Consider the following 13,558-nt stretch of genomic DNA (forward strand, 5'->3'; position numbering starts at 1 on the left):
GAATTTGGAAGCACAGACCTGGAGACACAGAGATTGGAGTCCCTGGGGATGATCCTGAATTCTGAAATGAGAAAAATGCATCAGCTAGGGTAGTACAAAACACAGGATTATGCCCCTCTGGACAAAAAAACCAGAACTTTTCAGTATAAAGGTTTAGGTAAACGTAATAATATTGAGTTAGAGGATTGCTGTTAGTCACCAATAAAATGTGGCTGTAGAAAATCTGATACTAGAATGTATCAGGGGAGAGATTTGTTACAAAAATCGGGGAATATTTTTATGAGATTTTGTCTGGAATGCAGTCATCCAGGTTCAAGAAAGATGAATTCCAGATAGAGAAGAAGAGGAAGGTTAGGGAAATGGATGATTAGGAAAATAAAATAACCTTCTTATGATGCTAAAAAAGCTTGAATCTATCATTGCATTGTGGTTTCATTTGCAGGAATCATTGCAGCCAATTCATTTTGCTTATCACTGTTGTGAACTAGTGGCATTTTTTCTTTCAGCTGTGACCCATGTGAGAATATGCTGTCTGTACTAATAATTCAGTAGTTCTGTATGGAAAATCGGAGTGACAGCTCTTTTATTCCTGGTTTAAATTGGTTTTCATAGTAACAGCTTAGAACTTCCCCAAGATATATGTGGGTGCATAAACACAGGCACTAAGATCTTTAATAGAAAGTTGTGTTTTTTATTAACTGAAGATTTTCCTCAAAAGATGGCTGCATAAAATGCTAAAAGAGCAAATAATAGCCCAGAAAATGTCTACAGGGCTGTGGAGCCTGTAGTGATGATGAAGAAGGGGGAGGATGATGGTACAGAAGGGGTGGAGCAGGGCTCTTGGGCACAGTGGTGCATATTGGCTGCAGTGTGTGCTGGAACAGGGCTGGCTCAGGAAGGGATTACAATTTTTTCACAGTACCCCAGCTGTCACACACTTAGGACTTTAGAAGAACCTTCAGGTTTAGTTTAAAAAAATACAGTCAAACATTTGCTTTAAATATATCTATTTCTGATGGTAAAGTAAATCTTAACAGTGAAACACAGTAGTGCTGCTTCACATTTTACTTCCCCATGGAGCTCCTTAGCACTAAACCACTTTCATAAACAATATATGTAATACGGCATCTAAGTTAAGCAGTTAACAGTAAGGAACTTCAAGGAATAGACATCACTGCTGAAGCTGGTCATGAGTGGTGGGTGATGACATGAAAATTAATAAAGTTTGACTTTGAATTTGGCAATTTTTGCCACGTACGTGAACTCTTTTTTTCCAAAAGTATAACCCAATTCTAAAGGTTTTACGGTGTGTTGTATATTTCTAGATCAAGTGACATAGTTTATTGTATTAAATAGTAGAAATAAGTAGCTGCTGAGGAAAAAGAAGTTACACAATGTTAAAAAGCCATTTACTTGGAAAGAGGTCTTTGAAATACTTAATGTGTTAGCTATCAGATCTGGTTTTGCTTTATTTTTCTTGAAAATTATGGTATCCTTCAGACTGCCAAGTTTTACTAGTAAATATACTGCAAGAGCTTGGAAAAAATAAGTGAAGGACTCTTAAAATTAGATAGTGTTGAGTGAAAAGCCAAAGAGAGGGGTTTTGTGTATGAGAAATCCTTATCCTTTCAAATATTTATATCTATATATCTGTTGCTGTAACATGACCCGGATTTAATTTCTTTTCAAATCATATTTAAAATGCCTTAGTTGAAAAAGAGGTAGTAACAAAATGGCAGACATTGCTTATAGTGTGCTGGCACGCTCCATCTAGAGTACTTCTTTGTTGTGTTATTTTTGGGAGATGTGATTTCACAGTACCGTTTTCAGAGAAGAGACAATTTCTTATATTGGCAAATTTAATCTGGCCAAAAATGAAGTAGTATATTTTGCTTCTGGTCATGCATAAGATGAGGACCTGATTTAACAGCGTTTTGGTTTCTGCCATCTGGAGGTTCTTATTTGACTTATGAGATGATGTCATACACGCTTAGTCCTGAACAGATAGTGAAAGGTCGCCTGCAGTTCAGCCTGAGGTAGTTTTGTTTCCTATTATGAAAAATGTAAAAGTCTTGGTTCGTGGTTACTACAAGCAGAGAGACAATTTTAGGGAAGAAGAAAATGAATGACGTAACTGATATTCTCCTAAACCTCCACAGGGCACTCCTGTGAATAGAAAATCAATCTGCACATCCAAGACCACACACAGTATGAGCTGTCTATTCCCTCTCCCAGGCTGGCACTGGTCAGAGTTCTGCCTCCCCTTTCAGAATAGCTCCTTGCTGTAAATGTTAGTTTGGGGATGATATAGTTATTCCATCAAAATACTTCGTTGTGCAGGTGGATTTTTGAATTAAAGTGCTCTGCTGTATCAGTCTCAAGATGAGGAGATGTAAGAAACTAGATATGTATTTGGCAGATTTTTTTCTGCCACCTAAGGCTGTGGTGGATATGCTGTGCTCTTTCCTTCATTGCACTGTCCTTGTGTGAATTGGGGTTGAAAGGATTGAGACTCTTTGGCTGTTTCTCAGTGCAATTGAAGCTGCATTTTGGTTATGCTTTAAAGTCTTTATTTGAAGCTAAAGCAGGATTTGATTTTGAGAAGCTGGAGTGGATTGGAGCTCAGCTCCTGTTTCCCTAGCAGGTTGTCACTGGGCATTCAGAACCATTTATTATTATATTTATTATTCAGAACCATTTCATTCTCTCCACTCTCCTTGTGCTCCTAAGTTTTATTGCCTAAAATCCCCCCCATTCTTCAGTTGAGTCTAGAGAGCCATGCTGACAGAGTGTGTGGGAAGAAGTTTGTGAAGAAGAGTGAGAATTGTCACCTCAGCCCTTGGGGCAGGGAATGGATGGGCAGAGCAGAAAAGATTATTGACTGAGACACTGCTGGGTTCAGCCAAGCAGGACAAGCTGCATCAGACCGGTGGAAGCTGCTGTGTTATCCCAGCCCTGGGGGAATGGGGTCAGTGCTCTGTTTGTCTGAGGATCCAATCTCCTCCAGCTCCCTTGACTTGAAGCTTTAGGCTCCTGTCTGGGGGCAGCTGGGAATGGAGCCTGGCAGTGGCTGATGGGGAGAGCAGCTTTTGAAGAGCTGCTCCAAGGTCCTGACGAGCTCCTCAACTGCAGTTGAAAGGCCCAGCAGAGATTTCTGGGATTTGACTTCATGGATTGCTTTCAGACGTGAAGCAAAGAAGTGATTAAGTATAAAGAAGATGTGGCAATGAGATTCAGATGAGGTCTTTTAGGTTTATAAAAACTTGCTGCTACTATTATTTCTTGTTTTCTAATTGAAAAAGTCATCTCTGAATCCCTTACTGCAATGCTGCTTACAAACTGAGAGATCCTATTACTGTAATATTGTAAAAAAATTCTTTAAAATAAAATAAATCTAGTGGAATATAAATCTTTTTTCCAGTGTATAGAAAGGCAATGAGCCATTTTAAAAGCAGGAAGAACATGCATTTTGAGATCCAATAGATCATCTAAATTGGTCCCAAACCAAGTTTTAAAGTGGCATTGAAAATACTTTTGCTTTGAATAAATTTAGTGTTACAAAACTCAGAATATACATAAATATAGATTTAATGATTGTTTTGCACTTTGGTATTATTCTGATTAGCTAGAGAACAAATTGCTTAATGGAGGAGATCCTTTCTGACTTCCATCTGCAGAACTAAAAATTGCTAAGCTTCTATTTATGCCCTTGCAGTTTCTTCCATCTAGCTTTTTATTATGAATTAACCCTGTGCATTTCTAGGAAATACAAACTTTTAACTCTTGTTCTTTATTTTCTAAAGTTTGTATGTTTGAAATTTGGATTAGCGAATCTAATATTTCTCCCTTGTCTGACTGCCTGCAGTTCTCTTGTAGATGGAGAATTATTCTAAATTGCCACATCATACATTTTCAATCTAAACCTTGACTTCTCAGTGGTGAACCTTGCAGCCAAAGAAAGCCTGTGAGTCCACTTAATGTGAACACCTCATGGTTCAGAGGTGCAGAAAAAGCCTCTGTTCAAGGAAACCTGCCTCTGTAACAGTAAATGATTACACTCCCTTTATCTTTGTGCTCTACTTTCCATGATTATTGTTAGCACTGACCAAATTTTATGGGTATATGTTTTCTTGCAAGATTTTATTTACAATAAGCTTTCAATAATATGAAGTTCACAGTGAAAAAAAATCTTGGTTTTCAAAAACTTCTTACATGATGAAATCTGTTCTTTACTCCCAAATATTCCCCACCCCCCAGTATTTTATGCTGAGAGCTGCTCAGCAATTCATTTGTAGCTGCTTTTCTGAACCAGAATATGTAAACAGTGGAAGTGTTCATGAAGGTACCAATGCATATCCAGTGTGATTCTTGTAGTAATGGTGGTTAAAGCCAAACACGTTATCTTTCTTAAAAGAATTGAGATCTCTGCTGTTTTATTACTGTTTGAATGGTATTAAGAGAATAACAAATTTGCATATTTACACAGCAAGAAATGAGAAAATCAAGGGTGCTTACACATTCTGGGCTGTTGGAATTCTCTTGTGTTGTAGGCACAGAGTTTGTGGTGATTGGGAGTGGGGCCCAGCCCCATCCCCAGTGGGCACAGCTGTGAGAAGCAGGTGAGCAGCATTGGCAGCAATGAGCCATGGAGTGCCCAGGTGCTCTGAGCAACCACCAAAGGGAACAGAGGGCACACAGGGGCAGTGCATGTAGTATGAAGAGTATAAAAGGTTGTGCTGTAGAACAGTAAAGAGCTGTGGATGCTTGAAGCCTTCTATGGTGTTGGTCATGCCTCCACCATCTTCCTCACACTTTTGTTGTTTTTTTTTTTTCTTCATTTTAGTGTTTTTCTTTTTTTTTTAAATCCCACCAGTGATATATGCAGAGTGTTTTGCTTAGGAAAATCCTTGAATGTCCCTTATTTTGTTTGACGGGGATTTGTGATTACTGCAGGGAAGTAGTCAGACCCATTCGGTAAGAGCCTTTTGAAATAAACACTGGAGAGAAGTTTAATAGGTAAAACAATGTTTTAGAGCTTGGTTTAGAAAATTACATTGAAGAGAAATAAAACATTTCTCAAGTGTGAATAAAAGAGTAATAGAAAAAAAATATGCTAATGATCTCTACTGAACCCTGAATATGCTTGATTTACTTACTGTAGGTTGATGCCTTGCGGTTACGGTTAGAAGAAAAAGAAACTTTTCTGAATAAAAAAACAAAACAACTTCAAGACCTCACAGAAGAGAAAGGAACCCTTGCTGGAGAAATTCGAGATATGAAAGACATGTTGGAAGTAAAAGAAAGAAAAATTAATGTCCTTCAGAAAAAGGTAAGTTCATTGATGAAACGATATGTTGTACAACTTTTGAGGCACATTTAAAGGAGATACTCCTGTTTCTTAAAGTGTATTACCATTAATATATTAAAAAAGATGCAGAGAGTCTGTAATAGTTAAATTTTCTAATATAAAATGCCTTGCTTTTATCTGTGGGTACATTTTTTAATAGTATTATATCATATCAGAAAAATATTAGATGCTGCAATTATTGTCACATTATTATTGGAGTTAAAGTACTAAAAATCCTGATAAAACTTCTTATCCCTCAACATAAGGGATTCCAGTATCCTTATGAACACTGATTACTACTCTTTCCAAATAATGTAAATAAAATGTGTGGGCCTGCTAACGGATTGGGGTACTGCATTTTTAGCCTGTACGACTTTCTTTTCTGGGTGGAGAGAAGGGGAGTGAAGAAGGAACCTAAATTAAGTCAGTTATCTGCTTTTCTTATGGTCTAAAGACATTAAGAAGGGAGGCTTCTTCCAAGCAGCCAAATTATCTTATTTCTAATTTTCCACAAGTGTAACTAACTGCATTTGCTCTCTTTGGAAGTTGGATTCAATCATTACAGTTTTCACCTGGGGGAATGGGGAGGGAAGTTCCTGTAGAGGCAGCTCTGCAAGGGTTCTGCATACAGTAGTAGAATTCTAATTTCCAAATCGTTTTTCTCACACTCACCAAAATATTTATGCTACCATATGTGTCCCGTACACTACTGTTTGTGTCCTGTGTGTCACTGTTTACCATATAGAGATGCGCTTGTGAGCATACAGAGAATTGAAGGAAAAATTTCTGGCATCACCTATATTTTTCTGTTCTTCCCTCCTTTTACAGCCACTCAAAGAATGTCTACTCCTCCTTACATTATTATGTACGTAGTTCATGTTACTGTGGTTTTCCTCCAGGATTCATACAGGGTGTACATGGTCTAGTTGTGCTTCTGTCTGCAGTTACTTAAGTACCGAAATAAAAAAGGCAAGTTCTTATTTTCCAGAAACTGAGAGGGCTGTTTTTTCAGGCCTGGGAAGTAAGGCCGATCAAAGCTGGAATATAAGAACTCCACTTTAGTATTATTTCTGAATATTTGCCTTGTTATCAGCACTGATCATGTAAAGGAAAGAAAACTTCAAGGCTTTTATCCTGAATGCTAACTAGTTTTGGACATATCTTGAGCATTCTGAACAATAGAATGCATCTTTTCTTATTGTTTGCATTCTAAAAAAAAAAAACAAAAACAAAAACAAAACCCAAACCCCTGAGCAAACCAACAATTACAATTTCTCTTGTATGTAGATCTTGAGGAAATGGTTCAGTAAGAGGAATGTGATGAAAATTTTGTGATGAGTAACTATCACAGAGCTATCAGCACTATCTGTCCTGACTTTGTCCTCAGAAGTATGCAGCACAACACTTTCCATTTCTTAAGAAATAATGCCCATTTTATTAGGGTGTGCAGATGGTCTTGCCTCTTTTGCACTTGCTTCTTAATGGACATTCTCAAACTACACTCTCTCTCTTCACTAGATCATGGAATAAAATATATCATAGCCTCATGAGCTCTAGTATACAAAGAGAGAAATCCTGCTAACAGCTGGGTGGAAAACTGGAGCTAGTACTGAACTGATCTTTTTAAAACTGGAAGTAGCACTTCCAGTAGCATTTTCTATATTGTAGGTTTTTATTTCCTTTCATTAGGGGACTTATGAAGTTTAGTTTTTCTGCTGCGGGCTGAACACTGGGTTCACTTAGAGAAAACTGAATTTTGATGATTATTTAAAAAAACCCCAATAAGTATTATGTTTATGGCACAAATGTTATGTGTAGATTTACTTCTCTGAAGCATTCTTTATAACCATATTCTTTTAATGTTAGCATGTAGATGTTAGCATGCTCAAAAATACTAATGCCAGATTGTCATAATACCATTATTTTGTTTATAGAAGAAGAATGTTGTATTTGGAAAATAGATTTTTAAAATTACCCTTAGGTCACATTTTCAGATTTGGATCTTTATTTTACTTGTGTTTCTCTTCCAATATGCATTCACAGATCATTTGACTAAAGAGAAATTTGATTGAAATATTGTCCTGCTCTGCTCACCCCTCATTTAAGTAATCTAGAGCATGATCCTATAAATGATGCTTTCAGGATTTATTTTTCATGTGCCTGGTGTACAATTCTGAAGTAGAAAATGCTGTATGTCACCAATGCAAACCCGGGCTTTTACGCTCAACTGGAAAAAAAAACCAAAACAAACCAATCTACTTGTCTGGTTAACACAAGTGTTGGCTGCATTTTGGCAGTGCTTGTTAGATCATGACTTCTCGTACTTAGGGCCCTTGAGCATTCCAGTGTCCTTGGCAGCAGATGAAATCTCATCTCTGGGCCACAGTGCTTGCATGCAGAAGAGAAGGTATTCTGGGTCTATTTGATTTTCTCAAGAAGCTTTCTTGGCACAGAGCCTTTCAGTTCTAGATAACTTTACTCTCACCAGATGAAGTTGTGTCCCAGGGCATTCATACCTTGGACAGTCCATGTGTTCTGGCAAAGGGAGCACAACTCCTTTTGGAGCACAGGCAGATTGGTTATGTGTTATTTCAGAAATATGTTGGACTATGTATAGTACTAATTCCTTGCACTATAATATTTGTTATTGCAGTATTTTTGAACAGGCCCTTTTCAGGGGTTTTCAGAGAGTGTAATAGTGGATGCTGTGCTTTAATAAAAAGATTGTCCAATATACCTGTTTTCTTTCCAGTTTTGAAAATATGCCTTTCCAATTGCAAGCATAACTAAGAATAAATTTTTATAGAAAAGTATTTAATTTATCCTAATTACAGTAATTTTATCCTTTATTTTAATCTAATTATAATTTAATCTTTTACTTCTTTCTGGATTGCAAATTACTTTTGCTTTCCTCCAGTTTTTATTCATCATCTGAACTTTTGGTCACATCTTCCAGTATTGATTTCACTTTGGGATGGAAGCCAGACATGTCTGCGTTGAGCATTTAGAAACTTGTTCTCGTTGTGCATATGCATGTGGAGAATTCAGGGAGTGGAAAGCAGGATTTCAGTGACACTCAGGAGGTGGAACAATGACTGGGCCTCACAGCCCTATGTTTACATAACCCTCTCTCATCCAGGACTGCTCTGGTTCTGCTCACTCTCCTGAAAACCCTTCTGGAAATGAAGTGCTTCTAGTTCTTTTTTGCAAGTTCTCTCTGGACATCAGATTCTTCTGACTGTAATATTTTAATGCTTGCCTTATTTTCTTCTTTCTGCTCAGGACCAAATTTTATAGCCTTGTAGTTTTGTTTACTTTTGATATGAGATTTGTGAATAACCAGTTGTGTTCCTGCCTTCAGTTGTTGATGCAAGATAGATGGCTACATCTCTCTCCACTCAGCCTGAAGTAGCTCACTCAGCCTAAAATAACATTTGTTTTAATGGTTGTATTCAAGTAACTGAAGAAGGAAGAATTTGTGTATAGTGCCTAAAAATATTTCTGTCAGTAATAACCTGAAAGTGAGTAGGAAGGAATATGTAACTTGGAAATATGCAATTTCTAGTCTGTATTCCTTCTCTTATATACATTACCTGCTGTATGGAAAAAATATTACAAAGGAGATAAAACCAAACCCTGAAAAACTCCTTTTGGAAAGTGGAGTAGTTCCTTCTCTTTTCTGGATAGCTGTCACACTGGGAGGGAAGGACAAGTTCTGTTGAGCACTCCCTACCAAAGGTGTGGAAGAATCAAACCCAAAATAGTTGTGGTGAGGCCCATGGGAAGCCATAGAAATGAACACAGGGTAACAAGATGTAGAAAAATGTATGGGCTAGTTAAGGATCTGATGGTGCACTGTCCTTCTGTGCAGAGATTTGGGTGTAATTTTTGACCAAATTGAAAAACTGCTGCACTATTCAGTATGATTTGCAGGCTTAAGGGAGGCCCAGCACTGGAGCAGCATGTGTTTAGGGGATTTGGATCAAGGTAGATTGGCATGGAGTAATAATAAACTTATGTCAATGTCAGAGGTGCAATATTACTTAATATTTCTTTCTTTTAGAACCTTTGGCACCACTGTTACTTTTTAATGCCAGTAAAGTTGGGTATGCTGTTTTAATAGCCTTGTTTAACCTGGCAAAGCTAGTCTTACACCTCATATCTGTCAGTTTAGCATGCAGAGGGGCAGACCTCAGACATCTTTAAGTATTTCTTACCAGAACGTTCCAGTTCTATGAATGTGGCAGAATTGTAAGGTGGAGGGCAAAAGTGCTGAGCTGGATGACATCCCTCTTTGGTCCCAAATTTCACCTTTTGTACAATAGGTAGAAGTGGAGTCTTGTGTTCTCTAGGAATCTACAGATACTTAAAAACTACAATTATATACTCTGAAGTAGGAGTCTCAGTGATGAAAACAAGTAGCCGTTGAGACAAGAGCAGTGTACAGGATGTAGACCTGGATCATATTAGGACAAGAGCTTGTGGAAATTCTTTTGTGGGGACTATCATAAAAGACCACCAGCTAAAGGGGGCTAATATAATATTCTACCTTGACTTGTTATATAATTTTTCATGTAAAATGTTACAGTTTCCATCTTTAATAGTTAAATCTTTGTGATTGATGAAGTGCTATATGACTAAGGGCCTTAACCTACCAGCTAATTAGCATTTGTAGGAAATGTCATAAAGTCTTAGTTCTCATGTAGTAATTGTGATCTGTACCTGGAGTGGCTGGACTATGCATTTAGGTCCAGTTTGTGCTAAATTGTGTTGCACAATTAATTGGATGCATTGCTGTTGACTGTCTTCTAAAAAAGAGGAAATGTACATGTGGTCAGGTTAGGAGTGATTAGGATAAACAAAGGAGTCCTACTCTTGGGCTGAGAAATTTGCACCAGTATTATTGCTTGATCCAGGCTACAAGTAGAACTGTAGCACATTGTGGATAGAAGATGCCTTTGGATTTTTTTTTTCCCAACAGTTTAATCAGCTGGGAGCATGTTTCCATATTCCCAGGAAGGGGTCAGGGCATGAAAAAGGACATTTTTTATTAACTGTGTCAAATTCTATCAGAACTCTGTAAATAGGCTGTTATGTGAGCTGGCATTTTGCAATCACAAATCAGAGATCTACTGTATTTCTGGAGTCAGAAGATAAATTCTGAATGAGTTGTTCTGCAAAATAGAGCAATGTTCTGACCATAGAATTAAGTGTTAAAAAAATAAAATTAGGAAGTCTTTCTGGTGTAGCATAAAAATTTTGATGTCACAAAACTGCTATGGTGACTATTAACTTTTATATTATTTAAAAATTGAATCTTTAGTAGTATATGTCCATTTTAAGCGTACAGTGTTCAGTGTACTGAGTATGAGAAAATTGTGCTTTGTTGGCTACTAAGGCTTGTAGCTTTGCCAAATCATGGTTTATTTTTCAGAACAGTCTGAAAGTGAAATTGAACTAAATATAGTCAGTTGTTCATCCAGGGTGGTAGTGTTACTGATCCAAATACATTTTCAGAAAAATGTGTCCTCAAGGATTCTGCACAATCAAATGCAACTTTGGGACTGTTGAGTAACCACAAATTCCCCTTAAGCCTAACCAGAGCAACTGTTGGGATGCTCTCAACCTGTACACAGACACTGAGAACAAGGTCATTAAGATCAGAAGCAGGGATAATTTTCATTTTTCTTTAGCCTAATTTCCCATTCTTTGTAACACACTATGCTACTAAGTTTTTACAGTTTATAAAAGACCACTAGAAATATGTGACCCAATATACATTTAGTTAGTGAAGTCAACCTGAATGTTCACCCAGTCTGAAACCACAGTTATGAGTCTAGGTCCTTGCACACTGAAATTCAAGATCGTTTTCCAGCCTTTGCTTGAATGGATTGTCCTTTCCAATGAATTTGGGACCCACTGAGGGTAGAAGTCCAGAATTGTGTTGTTCTCCCCCGCTTTGTTCTTTGTGACCTGCTCACTCCTGCTGTTCTTTTTCAAACCTACACTTCAAAAGGAGAAGAGATGAATGACACATTCTGCTTACTGGCCTTTTTGAAAATAAGCACTTACCTCTGTAGGAGAAAATCACCAAATTCTCAAATAGAGGTTCATGAGATTACAAAATTTAAAAACTTCTATGCAATTCCAGTTCCGTAAACATGGTAATTTTTGAATATCGGGTGTATTGTAAATGATGGACTCTCAAGTAAGAAGAAATACTGACTGCAATTGTGTACACTACAATAATAAGTTATTGTAGAGCAAGTTATGCTAGCTGGCTTTGAGAGGATTCCTCAGAGATGAAGAGAATGGGGTTGTTGAACTCTCAGGCTGTTCATACCATACACAAGTGCTCCCAGGCACAGCGTGTCATCTGCAAAGTGGGACTGAGCCTAATGAGGCACTTACATAAGGGTTTCCCACTGCTGGTGTGACACCAGTGCTGCTGGCGGGAAGGAAGCTGCCCTTCAGCTCTGAAATGTCAATACTAATCAACAAAATTATCTTTAAATAAGACATTAAGTTTTATTCATACTGAGAAAATAGCCAACTCACATGCTGGGAATTTTAAGCTGTGTAAAGAGTAATATATTCTTTTTAATAGAGTTTGGGGAAATTTCTTTTGAAGTGTGAAAGAGTTCAGTTATGTGTAGTGTGACTGGGCAAAAGGCAAGGGGAAGTTGTCATATTTTGGAGGTCCAGTAGTCCTTAAAATAATTATTTCGGGAATTGATGGCTACCTATATATATATCTGAAAAAGAATCAGGGAAAATCAGAACTATTTCGAGGAAAAATATTTTTCTTGGAAGAAATGAAATTTCTCTCCTGAAAATGTAATAGAAGTCTACTAATTTGAATTAAAAATTATAAGGGAAAGTTTTATAAGTGTAATAGAATAATTTTACATGGAGGTGTCCTGCTGTCATGACTCAGTTAGAAGTTTTAGCTGCTGACTGAGGGTGTATTCATGTAATTCCCTGCACTTGGAACTGCATCTTTGAGTGGCAGCCTGGCTATTTCCCCACTGTCTCAACATGACAGACTCAGCTGGTTTTGTACCTGCCAGCAGTTTAGCCCTGAATCTTTGACAACTCATAGAAATGACACAAAATCAGATCCCCCAAGAAGCAGTGAGTGTAACAAAGTATTGCACAAGCCCAAAAGGCTTGTATGTCTTATTACATGCTGATGTTTTTCTTGGAAACTCTCAAGGTCCATGCTCCAGGTGAGTGATTTATGGCGGGGAGAAAGGAGGTTGGGTGGCTTCTCACCTTCAGTGACTGACACAGACATTGATGAGGAGGATTCACAGGGATAGGCACATCTCAAATCAGAATTTCATGAAATGTTCCTTAGGAAAATAAATTAATCAGCTTGTTAATTATATGCAGTATTATGAGAAGACAGGTTTAAATCTGAAGTGATTCAGAAATGATACATTTTATGTATGATATCATCTGAGATTTATTTTTTATAGTTTCATGTGCAAAATATTCAGCAATATATTGACTGAATAACATTAACCAGGATAAACCATCCTTGCCTAATCATGAAATAAATAGATCCACTGCCCTTGTTCACCTACTTGCTGGGGTAGGCAGTTACACTTGAGCTGCAGCTTTACCTAATGTATATGCAAGTTTGTTATATCTGGAAATGAAAAAAGAAACATTTCCTACTAAATATAAAAAGCAGGGTTATACATTAGCAGTTGGGTTTTAACAATTTTCTAGTATATTAAAACTCTACTCTTCCGTTGGCATAGGATCAGCCACCCTAATTAACACATTGCTACAGCTCCTTCATGTTGGCAGTTGTGCTTTCCTGGTGGTATTCCATTGCTGTTCCCCTGACTGAGCATTCTGGGACTAGAGACTCATACCTCAGTAAACTGGGTATTTAATCACATTTGGAAAAGCATCACCCTTCACCTTTGAGTGGAGCTGTTACTGCCTTTATGAAATCACAGAGTTCAAAGACTCAGAGTATGCATGCAGATAAGTTTAATGGTAACAATAAATGAGAATTGTTATCTTCGTACCTCTCCCTTCATATTATTGTTACCAGATGTGGCTGAAGCTAGAGGTGCCAATTTGGTCAGATTGCTTTGATAATTTTCTTGTTGCCAAGCAGTATGTATTTCTTGGTTGGAGAATCAGCAGTGGTATGTTTGACTATAAGTAGAGTAAGTCCAACTTTAGAATGGA

General features: G+C 37.5%; 1 protein-coding gene across 17 annotated transcripts in view; it reads left to right on the forward strand.

Moving 5' to 3' along the window:
• The window catches only part of ERC2 (ELKS/RAB6-interacting/CAST family member 2), a 404,176-nt gene that overhangs the window by 109,055 nt on the left and 281,563 nt on the right, over positions 1 to 13,558 (forward strand). For all 17 annotated transcript variants that reach the window (XR_012057919.1, XR_003962561.4, XR_003962563.4 and 14 more), the window contains one exon: positions 5,162 to 5,329. Coding sequence is in view for 1 of the 17 variants with exons in the window: in XM_030283350.4 (XP_030139210.1) it covers positions 5,162 to 5,329 (168 nt within the window). In the remaining 16 variants the exon portion in view is untranslated. The remainder of the gene's footprint in view (positions 1 to 5,161; positions 5,330 to 13,558) is intronic.

The sequence above is a fragment of the Taeniopygia guttata genome, chromosome 12 (assembly GCF_048771995.1).
Source record: "Taeniopygia guttata chromosome 12, bTaeGut7.mat, whole genome shotgun sequence".
NCBI classification, from domain to species: Eukaryota; Metazoa; Chordata; class Aves; order Passeriformes; family Estrildidae; genus Taeniopygia; species Taeniopygia guttata.